This window comes from Schistocerca gregaria, chromosome 3, assembly GCF_023897955.1.
Source record: "Schistocerca gregaria isolate iqSchGreg1 chromosome 3, iqSchGreg1.2, whole genome shotgun sequence".
Lineage (NCBI taxonomy): Eukaryota > Metazoa > Arthropoda > Insecta > Orthoptera > Acrididae > Schistocerca > Schistocerca gregaria.
This window is the reverse complement of record NC_064922.1, coordinates 473,527,818-473,548,834: the sequence shown is the minus strand read 5'-3', so window position 1 is coordinate 473,548,834 and position 21,017 is coordinate 473,527,818. Positions and strand designations below refer to the sequence as shown.

At 44.0% G+C, this 21,017-nt stretch overlaps 1 protein-coding gene and 1 long non-coding RNA gene across 3 annotated transcripts in view; one reads left to right on the top strand and one right to left on the bottom strand.

Annotated features, from left to right (window-relative positions):
- The window catches only part of LOC126354496 (ubiquitin carboxyl-terminal hydrolase 10-like), a 116,115-nt gene extending 115,917 nt beyond the window's left edge, over positions 1-198 (bottom strand). For both annotated transcript variants that reach the window (XM_050004224.1, XM_050004225.1), the window contains exon 1: positions 115-198. In XM_050004224.1, coding sequence (XP_049860181.1) covers positions 115-132 — 18 coding nt within the window. In that variant the 5' untranslated portion in view covers positions 133-198. The remainder of the gene's footprint in view (positions 1-114) is intronic.
- Positions 193-1,554, top strand: LOC126354497 (uncharacterized). The gene is made up of 2 exons (XR_007565336.1): positions 193-409; positions 496-1,554. It is a non-coding gene; the product is annotated as an uncharacterized LOC126354497 (long non-coding RNA).
- The last annotated feature ends 19,463 nt before the right edge of the window (positions 1,555-21,017 follow it).

Here is a 21,017-nt window from a genome sequence, read left to right as displayed (position 1 = left end):
AGTCATTCAAGTAACTACAAATTGATATACACACCGTTTAATTTACAATTTAACTTATACATGTAACTCCCTACAACAAAAACTTAATTCTCCAATTTTACATGTTGCAATTACCTGAAGTGTAGGATCCATGGCCTTTTACACTTGATTCAAGTCATTACTACCACATAGCAGCCATTTTTCTACGAAAGAACTTCCTGTTAGCCGTGAGCGCATGCGTGAATAGAAGATATCAAAGAACATTTGCAGACCGATGCCTCACGCAAGGAATTGGAATTTGTTTTGAAAGAATCTTTGTCGTCGTGATTGCGGTTATAGTTATGTACAGGGATGAAATGATGTTCTAAGTGATTTACTTAGTATCTACGTTTGTTGCTGCAATCAATATTTTTAAAGTGTTATTGAACTGGTATGTCATGAATGTTGATATTTTGTTGTGATGGAAATAGGGCACCTTTTTTTATTTTAAAATTAACATTTTATATTAATTTACAGGGCATAAACATGGCTTTAAGATTGGCTTTCGGCCATATATCATCCAGGATCACGTCAAGAATAATGTATGCTAATATGATCGCTACAACATGTTTTCAAACGAACTTCAACACACTTCGCAACGCTACTTTTTGGAGTGTACGGAATGTTCACTGTAACCTACTACCTCCGGTGTGCCCTATGCTGACATCGGCTTGTGGATTCAAAATGAAAGCCAGGCTTAAAAGACGCTGTAAGGATTGCTATTTTGTCATGAGGCAAGACAGACTGTATGTTATGTGCAAAACTCATCCGCGACATAAACAGATGGCAATCAAACCTCCGGAAAAGAAGACTTGGATATTAACACACGCCACACAAGGAAAAATAAGACCATGGTAACACATTACACAGATACAGATATGCTTCAGATGAAAATCTTGCATAAGCGCTATGATCTCTTAGCAAAGGGACAAGCCCTATTGAAAGAGCTGGTTGGTTGTTACTTAGTAATTAAATGAAAACAAGTCGAATATTTTTAGCAGTTAATCATTTATTGCAGATAAGACATTGCGTTATTTGAAATAGGAAAATGAGTATAAATGAATTCACTTCAGAACATTATCTACTTGGAATTATATTTCCCATTTAGATGTTACGTGTTGCATTTGTGAACTCTCAGATTGACTATAATTTCAGTTTCAAGTGAGTGTATGATCAGCAGCATGGATAACACCTGAAAATGCCATTTTTATTCTCAAATTGATATTGTTATGAAGTAAATTTCTTTATGAAGTCTTTTTGACAAATTTACACCTATAGACTCCATAAATCATGATGCAGAAGTGGATACTGTGAGTTATTTACTCCTCAGTACATTATCATCCACTATATGGCCGAAAGTCTCCAAACACCTGTTGCTGTTTTGTCACAAAGATTTCATGTATGCTACTTATGGTTTCAGCAGTCAATCTTGAAAAAGTCTCTCTGGTACATTTAGGTATCCAGATACATTGTTTTGCGTTATTTATGCAGTTTCAGCCAGATGGATGTTTATTAAATCGATTGGATGTTCTTTCAGCTGTATAAGTGTATTAATTTTTTCCCTGTCTGCCTTTCCAGCAAGAATGAGCAGCCCATGCAGTTCAACAAACATGGCCAAAAGATGTTGTGAGAATTAACCGGTAAAGCACAACAAATGTGTAGTAATACAGCTGAGGTGGTTTTCATTAATCAGTAAAACTTGTCAGCTATAGTTGTTAATGTGATCAAGATAAATCATCATTGTACTGGTACAGACAATTCACACTTACAAACAATTGTCATGATGTGAGAAACAATTGAACAAATTTTGCACAGCATGCATTGTGTAGTGCCATAAACTCATTTGTCACACTCATAGTTGTGTCTTGTTTGATGGGCACTTAAGATTATCAGAATTTTGTTGAAGTTAATAAACATACACTATGTGATCAAAAGTATCCAGACACCTAGCCGAAAAAGACTTAAAAGTATGTGGCTCCCTCCGTTGGTAATGCTGGAATTTGGTGTGGTATTGCCCCACCCTTATACTAGATGCCAGCTTCCATTCTCACAGGTATGTGTTCAGTCAGATGCTGGAATGTTTCTTGGGGAATGGCAGCTCATTCTTCACAGAGTGCTGCACTGAGAAGAGGTATCGATGTCATTTGGTGAGGCCTGGCACGAAGTGAGCGTTCCAAAACATCCCTAAGGTGTTCTATAGGATTCACGTCAGGACTCTGTGCAGGCCAGTCCATTACAAGGGTGTTATTGTCATGTAACCACTCCACCACAGACCGTGCATTATGAACAGATGCTCGATCGTGTTGAAAGATGCAATTGTCACCCCCAAATTGCTCTTCAACAGTGGGAAGCAAGAAGGCGCTTAAAACATAAAAGTAGGACTGTCTGTGATAGTGCCACACAAGACGAGGGGTGCAAACCCTCTCCATGAAAAACATGACAACACCACTGCCTCCGAATTTTACTGTTGGCACTACACGCTGGCAGATGACGTTCACCAGGCATTTGCCATACTTACAGCCTGCCATTGGATCGACACATTGTGTAGCGCGATTCGTCACTCCACACAGTGCTTTTCCACCGTTCAATCATCCAATGTTTACACACATTACTCCAAGTGAGGCGTCGCTTGGCATTTACTGGCGTGATTTTGAGGCTTATGAGCAGCCACTCAACCATGAAATCCAAGTTTTCTCACCTCCTGCCTAACTCTGTTAGTACTTGCAGTGGATCCTGATGCAGTTTGGAATTTCTGTGTGATTATCGGGTCAGATGTCTACATAACACACATTACGACCCTCTTCAACCGTTGGCGGTCTCTGTCAGTCAACAGATGAGGTCACCTGTGCACTTTTGTGCTGTACATGTTCCTTCATGTTTCCATTTCACTATCGCATCGGGAACAGTGGACCTAGGGATGTTTAGGAGTGTAGAAATCTTGCATACAGACATGTGACTCAAGTGACAGCCAATCACGTGTCCATGATTGAAGTCTGTGAGTTCTGCAGTTCTGCACAGTGCCCCATTCTGCTCTCTCATGATGTCCAATTACGACTGAGGTCGCTGATATCGAAAACCTGGCAGTAGGTGGCAGCACAATGCACCTAATATGAAAAACTTATGTTTTTGGGGGTGTCTGGATATTTTTGATTACATAGTGTATATATTGATCACAAGTAACCACAGATTTTTATCTTGGAATAATTCACATTGGATTTCCCATTTATTTTTGACTGCTTTTAAGTCAGAAGGGCAGCTGTGGAATATTTCAACTGGAGGTGAAGAATTCTCTTGTGCAGGAATCTCGTGCCATATTTTATTAGAAGAGAAGCATAAATATTCCTGATAATTTTCAGAAAATGTTTCATGCATACATTTTGCGCTGATCGGAGCTGTGTTTTAAGTTAATTGGCAATACATAATGGAAGAATTCACTTACTGACATCATCCCTTTACTGCTCCCACAATCTTTTTTTTTCTCTCCCTTGTTGCAAAGCATCGAACCTGCAACAAACATTATCAACTAAAGCAGAAAAGATTGGAGGGTAACATTTCCTAAGTGGCTGGACATCCAAGCCAGGACTGATTATCAACACCACCACCTCAGTTGCAGTTCCTCGCTCTCTTTCTTTCCACTTCAGTACACATATATACAAAGCAGATACATTTACATGTCCAAAATAAATTAAAGCGCTGCTTTTTGCATTAAATTAAATTTGGAAAAGCTTATTCAATTACTATGGAATATGCAATAGTTTTGGTTTTTCTGCTTTCAGCAAAATCAAATAAATTTTTTGGCTGACCCACTCACTAACATGCAACATATAATTGACTGTGTGGAAGCCATGTTTAGTCCAAATTTGATCCACACTCTTGAAATGCCTGTCTTTGTTCCTTGGTCATTGAGAATGTACTAAGGCATTTGAAAGCAAATGGCATGTTACTGGGAATATGTGGAATCAGCACATCATCCTCTTTCGACTTGCCAATCAGAACTGTTGCTTTGATGATGTTTTGCATGAGTTTTTTGATAGTGTGCCTTGTTTCATTGCACAATAATAGGTCATATGTGGTGTTAGCTGTAGAGACAAAACTATATATATATCTAGCACATACTGTGTTATACTGATATGGTTAAAATATTACAATGGGCCAAATTGAGACTCGTTGCACTGACTATAATAATTGCTGAAGTCACATAGAAGGTGAACAAACTATATTTTTTCCCAGAAACCACCACTGATGACCACACAACAACTCAACAAAGTTTCATCGTATGTAGATGTATGGTATAGGAATACATAAAAAGTGAACAAACAAATATTCGTCTTTATATATAAGACTTGTCTAGTGGTTCCTATTAGTAAATTTCTCAGGCCGACTGCAACGGTTATTGAGTTTAGTGCTCCTGCAAAATTTGGCTTCTGTTGAACAGTTTTGTGCTTTGAGCTGTTCTAATAAATCTTATGCAAGTTGTTGATGCATTATTGCATGTACTTACATAAAGTATCCTCAGATGCATAGCCTTAAGTTACGCACTGTGGAGTGTACGTGTGGAGAGTTTTCGCCACCTGTTAGAAGTACATCTCCATATCATTACCATTCCTATATCCCTAAAACTTGCTTCCATTACCAAATTGACAAATTCTCCAAATACATTGGGAAATTCCAATCAACCACACCATTCTTTTAGTCAAACTATGCTATCATTTTCTTTTCTTCACAGACTGATTTAGTAGCTTCATTAGTTAATGAATCTACAATCTATTCTTCACCGTTCTTCTTTAGAACCACAGGTGCAATTCTCTTCTTGTCTGAACTGTTTGTCATCCGCATTTCACTTCCATATAGGGCGTCGTTCCTTACAAATACGTCCAGTAAAGGCTTCTTAATTTTATTTGAAGTCAATATTTTCTGTTTTTCAGAAGCATTTTTCTTCTATTGTCACTCTGTATTTTATATCCTCTCCTCTGCAGCCACCATCTCTTATGTGGCTGCCCTAGTAATGGAACTCGTCTGTTACTTTTAATGTCTCCTTAATTTCATCATCAGCAGCTGATTTGATTTTACTGCAGTTCATTACACTTATTTTACTTTTCTTTATTTTCATCTTAGAATTCATTTTCAAGACACTGCCATTCCCTTTTAACTGTTTTTCCACGCCCTTTGGCATTTCTTTCAGAACTACACTGCCACCGACAAACCTTTCTTCACCTTGAACTTGAAGCCCCTTTCCTAATATTTTCTTCTTTTCCATTACTGCTAGTGCAGTGAGCAGATTGAATAACATCAGGAATAGGCCACAACTCAGTCTGACTCTTTTCTCAACAACTGCTTCCTTTTCATGCCGTTTGACTCTTAGAATTGCAGTCTGTTATCTGTACAAGTTTTAGATAGCCTTTTGCTCCACCTGTTTTATCCCTGCTATCATCTGAATTACAAAAAAATATTTCCCAACCAATTTTGACCAAAGCATTTTAAAATCTACAGATGGCGTTGTGGTGTTGTTCACCGCATACACCGCGCCAAGCTTGTCAGTTTGTAATTTGTAGGGTAGCACCATACATTCAAAGATGCAGTCACCAGCCGACTGCTGTCGCATGGACATGGCCTCCTCAACTGGGCTAGTTAATGCCGCTGTTGAAGCGTATAAGAGACTGCCCACAAGCTGTCATCTGGCCCCCATTAGTATTGTGATAAAGGCGTGCAAGTACTAAGCCTTTCTCTCACTGTTTACAGTATTATGGACTAAGACTCTCTGTACTCTGTTTGAATCTGACTGCAAAGTAAATGATTTTTATCAAACTGTTGTGTGTCTCATTCTCTGCTTTCTGCATTTATCACCCACAAATCACTACAGGATAGAACAGATACAAATATATGTTTGCCTGTATTCAGTTTGCTTGCTGAGGTAAGTTACAGGGCTACTATTGTCTTGCATGTCTCTTCATTTCACTACTAGCAAAACATATCTTTCCCAAGGTCATCTTCTACCAACCTTTCCATTCTTCTCTAAATAAATCATACCAGTATTTTGCAATTGCGAAGTATGAAACTGATGCTTTGGTATTATTTCAACCTATCATTACTTCCTTTCTTTGGATTTTTTTTTTTTTTTTTTGTGAAGTCAGAGGGTATTTCACTTGTCTCATCTCTTGTATACCAGGTGGAATAGTCTTGTCATTCTGCAAAACCTCAGTACTGAGAGATTGTCATTTACTCCAAGAACCTTATGTGTATTTAAATTTATAAGTGCTCTGTCAAATTCTTCTCACAGTATTATTACCCATCACATCTTCGTTTACTTCATCTTTCCATATACAAATCCATGGTATGGCAATGGGCACCTGCATGTCACCATCCTATGCCACCCTATTCATGGACTATTTAGAGGAATCCTTCCTAGCCACCCAGAACCCCAATCCCCTCACCTGGTTCAGAGTCATTGATGGCATCTTTGCAATCTGAATCATGGGTGAGGAAACCTTATCCACATTCCTCCTCCAGAACCTCAACTTGCGCAACGCAGCTAGCTCTTTATTCGCACGAAGTAATGGCCGCTATCTACAGGGGATCTCAAGTTGATTCCGTATTTCTAGATTTCCGGAAAGCTTTTGACACCGTTCCTCATAAGCGACTTCTAATCAAGCTGCAGAGCTATGGGGTATCATCTCACTTGTGCGACTGGATTCGTGATTTCCTGTCAGGAAGGTCGCAGTTCGTAGTAATAGACTGCAAATCGTCGAGTAAAACTGAAGTGATATCAGGTGCTCCCCAGGGAAGTGTCCTGGGACCTCTACTGTTCCTGATCTATATAAATGACCTGGGTGACAATCTTAGCAGTTCTCTTAGACTGTTCGCAGATGATGCTGTAATTTACCGTCTAGTAAGGTCATCCGAAGAAGAGTATCAGTTGCAAAGCGATTTAGAAAAGATTTCTGTATGGTGTGTCAGGTGGCAGTTGACGCTAAATAACGAATAGTGTGAGATGATCCACATGAGTTCCAAAAGAAATCTGTTGGAATTCGATTACTCGATAAATAGTACAATTCTCAAGGCTGTCAATTCAACTAAGTACCTGAGTGTTAAAATTACGAACAACTTCAGTTGGAAGGACCACATGGATAATATTGTCGGGAAGGTGAGCCAAAGGTTGCGTTTCATTGGCAGGACACTTAGAAGATGCAACAAGTCTACTAAAGAGACAGCTTACACTACACTTGTTCGTCCTCTGTTAGAATATTGCTGCGCAGTGTGGGATCCTTACCAGGTGGGATTGACGGAGGACATCGAAAGGGTGCAAAAAAGGGCAGCTCGTTTTGTATTATCACGTTATAGGGGAGAGGGTGTGGCAGATATGATACACTAGTTGGGATGGAAGTCTTTACAGCATAGACGTTTTTCGTCGCGGCGAGACCTTTTTACGAAATTTCAGTCACCAACTTTCTCTTCCGAATGCGAAAATATTTTGTTGAGCCCAACCTACATAGGTAGGAATGATCATCAAAATAAAATAATAGAAATCAGAGCTCGAACAGAAAGGTTTAGGTGTTCCTTTTTCCCGCTCGCTTTTCGGGAGTGGAATAGTAGAGAGATAGTATTATTGTGGTTCGATGAACCCTCTGCCAAGCACTTAAATGTGAATTGCAGAGTAGTCATGTAGATGTAGATGTAGAACATCATCTCCTTCATTCACCTCACTTGGTCCTCCTCAACCCATCAAGCAACCTTCCTCGATTTTGATCTCCACCTCAAGAATAGCTACATCAGTAGCTCTGTCCATACTAAACCTCCACTTTGACAGCTGCCACCCACTCCATACCAAGAAGTCCCTTCCAAACAACCTAGACAGCTGTGGCCATCACATCTGTAATCAGGAGCAGTCCCTCTCCATAACTACCAAGTGTCTCATTCCAGCTGTCACAGACTGAAATTACCCTTGCAACCTTGTACAGAAACAGATCTCCTGTGCCTTATCTCTCCAGTCACCTGCCACCACTCACATTCCCACCACCCAGCCACAAAGGAACACTACCCTTGTGACTCATTACCACCCAGGACTGGAATGGAACCGCTGAATCACCTTCTTCTCTCGGTTTTCAACTATCTCTTGTCATGTCCTGAACTGACGAATATCCTACCCAGTTCCACTCCTCCCATAGTAGTTTTCTGCCACCAACTGAACTTACACAGTACCCTTGCCCATCTCTGTCCCTACCACATTCCTGCACAAACTCATAGCCTCGTGCCCCATATCCACACAGTAGATCTAGATGCAAGAGCTGTCCCATACATCCTCAGGGTGTATACGGCCTGGGAGATCCGGGAAAAACACGGGAATTTTTTCATCCAGGAAAAACCCGGGAATTTTTTAGAATTCTAGGATTTTTCATTGTTTTTGATTTTAGTTAAAGTTTTGTAGGTTTGACGTGTAAGATCTGATATGCTGACAAAGAACTTTAGTCCACTACTGCTGAATAATACTGCAGCAATGAAACATAAATCAGAGAATAACACCAAAATAAAAGTTTAGTTGCATATAAAATGAGTAATTTACACAATGCACAAACCAGAGTGCCGACACCGAAAAGTGTCAAAGGCTTTAGGTCGAAGATTATGCACTACGTCCGTAACAACTAACGTGCATTTGATGTGCGTGATGTCACAATTGTTTACATTTCTAACAGATCACCAGAAAATATTACGAATAGTGGCTTGAGATGTGTTACATTCAAAGTAAATTTCCACGCAAGATGATTTATGTTACGTGTGAGAATGTGCAGTGAATTTATTAAACTACAGGGTGTTATAACTCTCATTCAAAATGTAACACTTTGAGGATCAGCCATTTGAAAAACATCGGTCCCAGAAGATAAGTCATTTATGCCACTATTAAAAATTTTACCGGCACATTTGTATTTGATGTGACTTAACGTGTAACACACTCTAAAAAAAGACCGAGCTTCAAGTTAGTTTTCATATTTAATGTTGTTCTTTCATAGATACAAAATTATGCAATCGATGGCAAAAAATGTAATTGACCTTAAAAAAAAAGTGCATAATGTGTTACTGAGCAATGTCACAAATCTCTTCATGCCAGAACACTTCGACTTTTCTACGCAACTGATAATCATTTTGGCACAATTTTAATTGCCAAATTAGAGCCTGTTAGTAGGCCTACAGACTTCCTATCATTGTAGGACTAATAACAGTGGATGCCTTAGACGATGCAATTCTCGTTTGTACATACATTTCTACTTATGAGTTAACCGGTGTACAAAAGCACTTTGCTGAGTTGAGCGAGCTCGGCCTACCTTCGTAATGTACACGCCGCGGCCTGTCTTTCTCGTAGGCCTCGGGCTCTGAATAACTGCCGTCATTCGCTAACGAGATCACGTGACATGAGCTATGACTGGCTGTCAAAAGTGCATCACTCAATGCAATCTCTATTTTAGAGTTTCAGAAGCTAGTGTGCTGTAATTTGTGGAATTTGTGTATACAGGGTGTTACAAAAAGGTACGGCCAAACTTTCAGGAAACATTCCTCACACACAAATAAAGAAAATTTGTTATGTGGACATGTGTCTGGAAATGCTTACTTTCCATGTTAGAGCTCATTTTATTACTTCTCTTCTAATCACATTAATCATAGAATGGAAACACACAGCAACAGAACTTCCCAGCGTGACTTCAAACACTTTGTTACAGGAAATGTTCAAAATGTCCTCCATTAGCAAGGATACATGCATCCACTCTCCGTCGCATTTAAACCCTGATGTGCTAATGCAGCCCTGGAGAATGGTGTATTGTATCACAGCTGTCCACAATACGAGCACAAAGAGTCTCTACACTTTCAAATGGCCCCCATAAATGAAAGTCAAGAGGGTTGAGGTCAGGAGAGCGTGGAGACCATGGAATTGGTCCACCTCTACCAATCCATCGGTCACCGAATTTGTTGTTGGGAAGCGTACGAACCCTTTGACTGAAATGTGCAGGAGCTCTATCGTGCATGAACTACATGTTGTTGTACTTGTGAAAGCACATTTTCTAGCAGCACAGGTAGAGTACCCCGTATGAAATCATGATAATGTGCTCCATTGAGCATTGGAAGAACATGGGGCCCAATCAAGATATCACCAATAATGCCTGCCCAAATGTTCACAGAAAATCTGTGTTGATGACATGATTGCACAATTGCGTGCGGATTCTCGTCAGCCCACACATGTTGATTGTGAAAATTTACAATTTGATCACGTTGGAATGAAGCCCCATCCATAAAGAGAACATTTGCACTGAAATGAGGATTGACACATTGTTGGATGAACCATTTGCAGAAGTGTACCCGTGGAGGCCAATCAGCTGCTGATAGTGCCTGCACTCACTGTAAATGGTACGGAAACAACTGGTTCTCCCGTAGCGCTCTCCATACAGTGACGTGGTCAACGTTACCTTGTACAGCAGCAACTTCTCTGACGCTGACATTAGGCTTATCGTCAACTGCACGAAGAATTGCCTTGTCCATTGTAGGTGTCCTCGTCGTTCAAGGTCTTCCCCAGTTGCGAGTCATAGGCTGGAATATTCTGTGCTCCCTAAGACGCCGATCAATTGCTTTGAACGTCTTCCTGTCGCGACACCTTCTTTCTGGAAATCTGTCTCGATACAAATGTATCACCCCGTGCTAATCTATTCATCAAATGGGCACCTGCCAACTCCGCATTTGTAAACATTGCACTGACTGCAAAACCATGTTCGTGATGAACACTAACCTGTTGATGCTATGTACTGATGTGCTTGATGCTGGTACTGTAGGGCAATGAGTCGCATGTCAACACAAGCACCAAAGTCAACATTACCTTCCTTCAATTGGGCCAACTGGCGGTGAATCGAGGAAGTACAGTACATACTGATGAAATTAAAATGAGCTCTAACATGGAAATTAAGCGTTTCCGGACACATGTCCACATAACATCTTTTCTTTATTTCTGTGTGAGGAATGTTTCCTGAAAGTTTGGCCGTACCTTTTTGTAACACCCTGTATACTTTTGCAATACGAAAATAAACTCTGTGCATATTGTCTCGCATCAAACAACTTTCCAAACACACTGTTTTTCCTGGATTTCATTTCCTAAAGTGCTGGGACGTCCTCCGCCGGTATAAGACCTTTACGATTCAAAGGACTGATAGGTTTTACAGCTCCCAAGGAAAGCATATTGTTACTTAACACGGATGTATTTTCACCCGCTTTATAAGTAATTTCATCCGGGAGAAATTGTGTTTTTAACCGTGAAATCCGGTAATTTTTTTTTCTTGTCCACGTAGTCACCCTGATCCTTCAGCCATCATCTACTCCAGTCCAGTGACAGGTCGGGCTACCTCTGAAAGCAGTCATGTGATCTACAAACCATGCGACAACCACTGTGCTGCTTTCTACATTGGTGTGACAATCAGCAGTGTGTATTTTCACATGAAAGGCCACCGACAGACTGTGGCGAAGAGACAGCTGGACCATTTGGTTGCTGAATTTTCTGCCCAACACAACATGCTTCACTTTAATAACTGCTTCACAGCCTGTGCCATCTGATTTCTTCCTACCAACACCAAGTTTCTGAATCGCAGAGATGGGAACTTTGGCTGCAATATATTCTACATTCCTGTAATCTCTCTGGTTTCAGCCTCCAGTAGTCCATGTCCTTCACCTACTAATCCCCCTCCATCCCCTTCTGCTCCAGTACTACAATGCCTTCTATTTCACCAATCCACCAAGTAATGTTTTTTCCCTCTCTACTTCTCTCCCTTTCCACTTCCCTTGTCCTACCTTCCCCCCATCCACCATAAACCTCCTGACTGCACCTAGTGACCCTACCCTGTCCCTGCCATATACCCCCTGCGGCCGCGGAGGTTAGACTATGAGGTGGAATCCGTAATTTTTGAGAGTGGTGCTGCCATCTGGAAAGCAGAAGTAGTAGGTCTTTGCACTGCTAGGTGGCAAGAGCTGCATATCTGATGAGTCAGTGTGCAGAGTGGCATTCAGCTGGGAGGATGTGTCGCTGTCCACAGTGATTTCTGTAATACTCTATGTTTGATATGTGGCGATTTCATGATGGATCTGTGAATGGACAGTGGGTGTGTATCAAATTTTCTGCAAATCTCAGGAAAAGTGCTATGGCAGCCTTTGCAATGATTTGACAAGTATTTGGGAGCCAGAGCATGAGCCACACGTGTGTGTTTGAGTGGAGTGACATTTTCGGTTCAGAGCCGGCCGTACAGATGTCAAAGATGATGCTCACACTGGAAGCCCCGTTAGCCGCACAATGCTGGACATTGTTGCCAAACTTTAGCAATTGGTTTGTGCGGATGGACATTGGACCATTCAAGACCTTGCGGATGAAGTGGGTATTGGTTATGGGACATGTCAATGAATGTTGACTGATGAATTTGGGCATGCATTGTGTCGCTGCAAAATTTGTGCCAAGGATGTTGACTGCCGATCAGAGGGCACAATATGTTGAAGTGTGCATGGACCTTCGTCAGACCACATCTGATGATCCAACCTTCTTGTCATGGGTTATCACCAGCGAAGAGAGCTGGATTTACAGCTATGACCTAGAGACAATGCAACAGTCGTCCCAGTGGAAGAGCCCAGGCTGTTCAAGACCCAAAAAAAAGTGAGAAAGGTGAAGAGCATGATCACTGTTTTCTTTGATACCAAGGGAATTTGTGCAAAGAGTTCGTCCCACCCAACCAAACAGTGAATTCTGTGTACTACAGTGACGTTTTGTGACTCCTCCGTGAAAATGTGCGGCGAACCGGCCCGAACTTTGGCGTCAAGGGAATTGCCTTCTGCATCATGACAACGTGCCCTGTTACACGTCCTTGCTCACCAAGACCTTTTCGGCAAAAAACAACATGGCGGTTGTGCCCCACCCACCATACTCACAAGATTTGGCACCTTGCGACTTCATGCTATTCCCAAAACTGAAACTCAAGTTGAAAGGCTGTCAGTTCGACACTCTAGAGAAGATTCAAGAAGCATCGCTGGTGGCGATAAACACCCTCAAAGAACAGGACTTCCAGAAAATGTTTGACCAGTGGCAGAAGTGCTGGGACCTGTGTGTACTTGCGAGTGGGAACTACTTTGAAGATGACAGTGACTATTAGTCCAAAGGTAAGGGTTTCAATAGATGGCAGCACAAGTCCCAAAAATTTTCGATAGCACCTCATAGGCCCGAGGTATTTTTGCCTGTTGTAAGAGGCGACTAAAGGGAGTCTCACCCCTTTCAGCTTTTATGTGATGGTCTCCTGTAGGGCTTGACCTCCATTTTTCAAAATTTTCCCGAAGAGTGAGCCAATTGGGGAAGGGCACTTCACATGGTGCATCATGTCCATCATGCATTGAGATATTTAGCTCACTTTCCCATCAGTCCTGCTCATCCTTCATCTCTTGGGTGAGTACACCTTCCTGGGTGCAATTTCCTCTACCCACTATGCAATGTCATTTTCTGTGCCGACAGTGACCATGGAATTCTTTGCACCTCATATCCAGCACAGTAGCCAGTCCATCATGGTGGGGCTGCCACGTACCCTTTTGGTTGTAGCCCTCTGACTGCACAGGGATCGCTCTGTTGATGCCTGCACCATTAACCCCCCACATATGCCAAGGAGTAGATGCCCATCACCCTGGGGCATTGGGACTCCTAGCAATGGCCATCCTGCCAGGTGGCCTTTGCTGAGGCTGGGTGGCACTCATGGGGAGAGCCCCTGATCGGTATGGTTGGCATCAGGATGGATGACACGCGATGAATCGTACCCTATCATCACTTGCTGGTGATCAAATTCCAGCAGTCTCTAAACATTCCAAGTCTCAGTACAATGCAAGGAAGTATGATCCTAAATCATTCCCCTCCCTGGCCACACCATGGGAGGAACACCGGGCTACTGATGGCAGCGAACCTTATTCGCCCCAGTACCTTGTATGTACGAGAGCTGATGGGGACTCCTTTGTCTCGATGAGGCCTCAGATTTTTTTGTAGAGCATTTAGAGGACAAGTTTGGGGAGGTGGAGGACTTGTCTAAAACACGGTCAAGGTCAGTCTTGACAAAAACAGCATCCTCTGCCCAGTCATGGGCATTACTCACTTGTGACAAGCTAAGGAATCTTTCCATTACCATCATGCCTCATAAGAGCTTAAATGTGGTCCGGGGTATTATATTCCACAGGGACCTTCTTTTGCAGTCTGACAACGAGCTGTGCGCCAACTTAGAGCGACGAGGAGAGTACCTGCATCCTGTGGCTATGACCTACTCTTATAACGCCGCTGTGAGAACAGTTGTAGTCCCATCAGTTCCGCGAGTTCCAGTTGGCTCTCAGAGCCGCAGGACTACACCTGCCCCCTCGATGGTGGTGATGGGGGGGGGGGGGGGGGGGTGCGCACTTCCCTCCCTGTTGCTCCCGCACCACCTACCTTGAGAGTACTGCCCCCCTCCCCCCTCCCCCCCCCTCCCCAACCATCGGGGACACCAGTCCACACTTCTCAGGCAGAGAAGCATACATCTTCTTCGGCTCCCCTTGCTAGGAAGGGGTCCCTTAGGTCAGTCCCCTCCCAGGTTTTTCTAGTGGGAAAGATGGCACCTGCCAGTGGCTGAAGTGCCCAAAAGCAGCTGGTCGTAGGGCTTCACGATCACCCTCAGTCCCAGAGACTGAATCAGTGAAGCCCACCCAGCCAGAGAAACCCAAGGATCAGCGAGAGAAATTCAGAAAGAAGACTCCCAAGACAAAGGGAATTGCAGTGGCACCCACACCACCGCTGCCTTCAAGCTCTGTGTCTGAGGATGAGGTGAAGAGTCTGCCATCCGCCGAGGACCTAGATCTCGCCAGACCCTCAGAGACAATGGATATAGCCTGTTCAGGAAATAAGTCGTTGGCAGCAGGTAACCCTGAGGCGTAGACTGCCTCATTGAGTGTTTCATGCCTTCCTAGTCTCATGATGACGTCATCCTCCAGTGGAATTGCAACAGTTTTTTCCACCACATGGCTGAGTTACAGCAACTGTTAAGCTTTACACCTGCTTTCTGCATTACCCTCCAGGAAACCTGGTTCCTGGCAGTGCGGACCCCTGCTACAGGGGATATTACAAATACTGTAGCGAATATACTAGAGTGTCAGGTGGAATTTGCATTTATGTCCTGAACTCAGTATGTAGTGAACCTGTGGGCCTCTAAACTCCTCTTGAAGCTGTTTCTGTCTGGATACGGTTGATGCAGGAAATAACTCTGCAACATATATCTCCCTCCAGATGGTGCGGTACCCCTGAATTATTGGCTGCACTGATTGATCAACTCCCTAAACCTTTCCTACTTTTGGGAGATTTTAACACCCATAACTCCTTACGGGGTAGCCCCATGCTTATTGGCTGTGGCAGAGATGAAAATTTACTGTTCCAATTCGACCTCTCCCTCTTAAATACTGGGGCTGCCACACATTTCACTGTGGCTCATGGTAGTTACTTGGCCATTGATTTATCAAATTGCAGCCCAGGACTTCTGCCATCTATCCACTGGAGAGCATGTGACAACCTGTGTGGTAGTTACCACTTCCCCACCCTTCCTGTCACTCCCACAGCGTCATGCCCACTGACACCTACCCAGATGGGCTTTAAACAAGGCAGACTGGGAAGCCTTCACCTCTTCTGTCACCATTGAATCTCCCCCACATAGTACCATTGATGTTGTGATTGAGCAGGTCACTACAATGATAATTTATGTGACGAGAAATGCGATCCCTTGTTCTCTAGAGTGCCCCCTGCGAAAGACTGTCCCTTGGTGGTAGCTGGAATTCACTGAGGCAATTAAGGAGTGTCAGTGAGCTCTACAGTGACATAAGCGGCACCCTTCCCTAGAGCACCTCATAGACTTTAAGCGGCTCCGTGCCCGCGTTAGCCTGCTTATAGAACTACGGAAACAGGAGCACTGGAAGAGGTATGTGTTGATTATTGGGTGCCATATGTCACCTTCCCAAGTCTGGATGAAGATCAGACATCTTTTTGGGTAGCAGACCCCAACAGGTGTCCCTTCCATTAACATCAATGATGTGTTCTCTACCAATGCAAACATGATTTCTGAGCACTATTCTCGAGCCTCTGTGTCAGAGAATTACCCCTCAGCCTTTCACACCCTCAATCAGTGGATGGAAGGGGAAGTCCTTACATTCACTACATGCCACAGTGAACCCTGTAATATCAGAGTGGGATCTCTTCAGTGCACTTAAACATTGCCCCGATCCAGCTTCTGGGCTGGATCGGATCCACAGTCAGATGATTAAACATCTCTCATCTGACTACAAGTGATATCTCCTCATCATCTTCAACCGGATCTAGTGCGACAGCATCTTTCCATTGCAATGGTGGGAGAGCACCATCATTCCGGTGTTAAAACCCAGTAAAAATCAGCTTGATGTGGATAGCTATCAACCCATCAGCCTCACCAACATTCTCTGTGAGCTGCTGCAATGTATGGTATGTCAGTGGTTGGGCTGGGTCCTGGAGTCAAGAGACCTTTTGGCTCCATGACAGGGCAGCTTCCACCAGGGTCGCTCTTCCACTGAGTCTGCCATCTGAATAGCCTTTTCCAGACACCAACACCTGGTTGTCGTCTTTCTTGACTTACGTAAAGCATACAACACGACCTGGCGACATCATATTCTTGCCACATTGTATCAATGGGGTCTCTGAAGCCCGCTTTATCCAAAACTTCCTGTCGCTCCGTACTTTCCATGTCCAAGTTGGTGGTTGGTGCTCCCATAGAACCCCCCCCCCCCCCCCCCACCGCCCCCCTCCCCTCCCCTGTAGTCGGGAGAAAGGCATTCTGTAGGGCTAGCATTAGCTGTAGGGCTGTTTATCTCCCCTTCTCTATATGCGGATGACTTCTGCATTTCATATTGCTCCTCCAGTACTGGAGTTGCTGAGCAGTGCGAGCAGGGAGCCATTCACAAGGCGCAGTCATGGGCTCTAGCCCACTGCTTCCAGCTTTCAGCCACAAAGTTGTGTGTCATGCACTTCTGTCAGTGTCGTATGTTCATCCAGAACCTGAACTTTTTCTTAATGATGATCCACTCACTGTAGTGGGCACGTATCGATTCTCAGGAATGGTTTTCAAACGCCCAGTTGACTCGGCTACCCTACCTTCGTCAGCTTAAGCGGGAGTTCTGGCAGCACTGAATGCTCTCCGTTGCCTGAGGAACACCAACTGGAGTGCAGATTGCCTTATATCGCTGCAGCTGTACAGAGCCCTTATTCAACCCCACCCAGACTATGGGAGTCTGGTTTGTGGTGGCATCCTCAGCGTTGCATTTACTCAGCACAGTGCAGCACTGTAACATTCGTCTAGCGACGGGAGCTTTTAGAACTAGTCCCATGACCAGTGTCCTGGTGGAGGCCGGAGTTCCTCCATTGCGAATCCGACGTGTGCAACTGCTCACCAGCTATGTTGCACACATTTGTAGTTCTCCTGAGCATCCAAATTACCGTCTCCTTTTCTTATCCGCAGCAGTTCTTCTGCAACATCGGCGGCCCTTGTCATGGCTCACATTTGCAGTTCACATGATATCCCTTCTATCTCAACTGGAGTCCTTCCCTGTACCACCTCTCTTGAGGTCTATTCACATAATTCTTCATTCTGTACACTTCGGCCAAAGCTTCATCTGAACCTTTTGCATGTCCCTAAGGACTCCGTTAACCCTGCCACTCTCCGCTGTCACTTCCTCTCAATTCTTGATGTGTTCCAGGGCTCTGAAGTTGTTTACACTGATGGCTGATGGTAATATTGTCTTCACCTATGTCCACAGTGCCCATATTGAACAGCATTCCTCACCCGCCGACTGCAGTGTATTCACTGCAGAGCTTGTGGCCATATCTTATGCACTTCAGTACATCCGTTCCTATTCTGGTGAGTCATTTCTTCTCTGTCCTGACTCCCTGAGCAGCTTATGCACTATTGACCAGTGCTACCCTCACCATCCTTTGGTAGTTAACATCCAGAAATCCACCTCTGCCCTGGAACAGTCCAGTCGTTCAGTGGTGTTTGTGTGGACCCCAGGACACATCGGAATCCCAGGCAACGAACTCCCTGACAGGCTGGCCAAACAGGCTATGCTGAAACCGCTCCTGGAGATAGGCATCTCTGAAACAGACCTGTGCTCTGTCTTATGCCACATGGTTTTTCGGCTTTGGGAGACAGAGTGGCATAACAGTATGCACAGCAATCTGTGTGTTGTTAACGAGACTGCGAATTTGTGGAAGTCTTCCCTGAGGGCTTCTCATAGGGAATCAGTTGTCCTTTGTCGGCTCTGCATTGGCCATACATGGTTGACACAGTTACCTCCTCCGTCGCAAGGACGCATCTCAGTGTTGCTGTGGCTCCCTAATCACAGTCATGTACCTCTTGCTGGACTGCCCACTTTTAGCCGCTGTACAGTGGACTTTTAATTTTTCCGGCACCCTACCTTTGGTATTAGGTGACAATGCCTCAACAGTAGCTTTAGTTTTATGTTTTATTTGTGAGGGTGGGTTTTATCATTTGATCTGAGTTTTAGCACATGGCCTTTGTCCCTCTGTCTCCTTCACCCTAGAGCTTTTAGAGTGGAAGTTTTAATGTGTTGCAGAGTGGCTAGCTTCTCGTTTTTTGTTTTCATGGTCAGCCAGCCATTGTAATCTGCTTTCATGTTTTTAATCTCTTCTTCCTGTTTCTTACATATCTCTGTGGTTTCCTTGTCCTGTTTCGTCCATTGTAGTGTTTGCTGTCCTCCTGTCGTTCTTCTGGTTCTTACTTTCTTGTGTTATTGTCCCGTACATCATCTTTGTTTTCTTCTCTCCCTTGGGTAATTGTTCTACTGGGAACAAGGGACTGATGATCTCGCAGTTTGATCCCTTCCCACCCCCGCCACCCCCCTAACCCCGTTTTAAACCAACCAACCCACCATATAGCTGTGCACTCCTACAAGCAGCACTACATTTTCCCTTCCCACCCAGCCTTCTCCTTACCCCCACCACTCACAGATCACTTCTCTCATCAGGCGCAGTTACTGTGCACGGTCCAGCCTCAGTGGCCAAAGACAGTGGTCATGTGTATGTGAGTTCCACTTGTATGAATGCGTGTTTTGTACCTTAGAAGAAGGCCATTTGGCCAAAAGCTCAAAGGTATAGCACTTGTTTTGTTCTGCCTGTCTGCGGCCCAACATCTCCCCTAAATGGCAAGTAGCAATCTGTTCCCTGCATAATACTGTCATTATATAATGAAAAGGATAGATTGCTACTCACCCCATAGAGGAGACATTGAACTGCAGACAGGCACAACAAAAAGACTCCTATACATTTAAGCTTTTGCTCAAAAGGCCTTCTTCTAAAGTAGAAAACACACACAATGTTATGAAAAGGAAAGTTGCTACTTACCATATAGCAGAGATTCTGAGTCGCAGATAGGCACAACAAAAAGAACACGCACACATACGTACGAGCAGAAATCAGACGTACATGAGCACCTTCTCTGGCTGCTGAGGCCAGACTGCATGCAGCAACTGTGCCTGATGGAAGAAGCCATCTCTGTGTGGTGGAGGGAAAAGAGGTGGCTGGGGCAGGGAGATGGAGGGATGGCAATGTAGTGGTGTTGGAAAATGTAGTGCTGTTTATGGGTCTGTGCAGGAGTGTGGTGGAGACCAGGTTGGTCTGCTAACTGCGGGGGAGGGGAGCCAGAAGTTGAGTTGGAGGAAAGACTAGTGGGTGCGTTAGAATAGAAGGCTGTGTAGTGTGGTAGTGGGAGCAGAAAAGGGGAAGGTAGGTGAAGGACAGGAAATAGTAGAGGTTGAGGCCAGGGGATTTATGGAAATGAAGAACACAGTGCAGGGAGCATTCCCACCTGCACAGTTCAGAAATGCAGTGTTCATGGGAAGGATCTATGTGGCGCAGGCTGTGAAGCAATCATTGAAGTGAAGAACTTGCTGGGCAGGCACTTTCTGCAATTGGGTGGTCCAGCTGTCTCATGGTCGCAGCGTGTCTGTGGCCATTCAAGTGGACAGACAGCTTGCCGATTGTCATTCCCATGTAGAAAGCAGCACAGTTGTTGCAGCTTAGTTTTGTAAATCACTTTACTGCTTTCACAGGTAGTCCTACCGTTGGCTTTCTATATGAGCAAGACAACCAACAAGCTGTCTGTCTGTGTGAATGGCCACTGACAAACTGTGTCCAAGTGACAGGTGTATCACCCAGTTACCGAGCATGCTGCTTAACACAACGTGCTTCACTTCAGTGACTGTTTCACAACCTTGGATTATTCTTACCAAGACAGATTTTCTGAATTGCACAGGAGAAATGTCTCCCTGCAATATATCCTATGTTCCCTTAACCCTCCTGGCCACAACCTTTGTTAGTCATGGTCTTTCATCCCCTTCCCTGTTTCCATTCCAGCACTACAGAGCCTTCTATTACAACAATCCTCTTCTACTTCTCTCCTTTTTCCATTTCTATCCCTCTCCCACCCTAAACCTCCAGACTACAGTTAGCAGCCCTACTCTGTTCCCACCACATCCCTACATGCTGCCACAAGCAGTGCAACACTTTCTTTTACCCCTACTCTGCCACCCATCCTCCATATCCCCCCCCCCCCCCCCCCCTGCCTCCCACCATGGCCCAGCCTCCTCCTCAATCTCACCACACACGGACTGCTTCTACCATCAGAATCAGTTGCTATACAGTCTGAGCAGAGCAGCGAGAGAGATTGATTGTGGGTGTGAGTTACGCTTGTGTGAATGTATGTGTTTCTTCTGCCTTAGAAGAAGTTATTTTGAATGAAAACTTAAAATATGCAGTCTTATTGTTTTGGCTGTCTTTGATTCAGAGTTCCTGTACGTAGTGAGTGGAAGTCTATCTTTTCACAATATTATATTTCAATGGCATAGGTATTTGAACTGAATGGAAAAAAGTATGTAATTAATGACTGGAACAAAACTCGAAA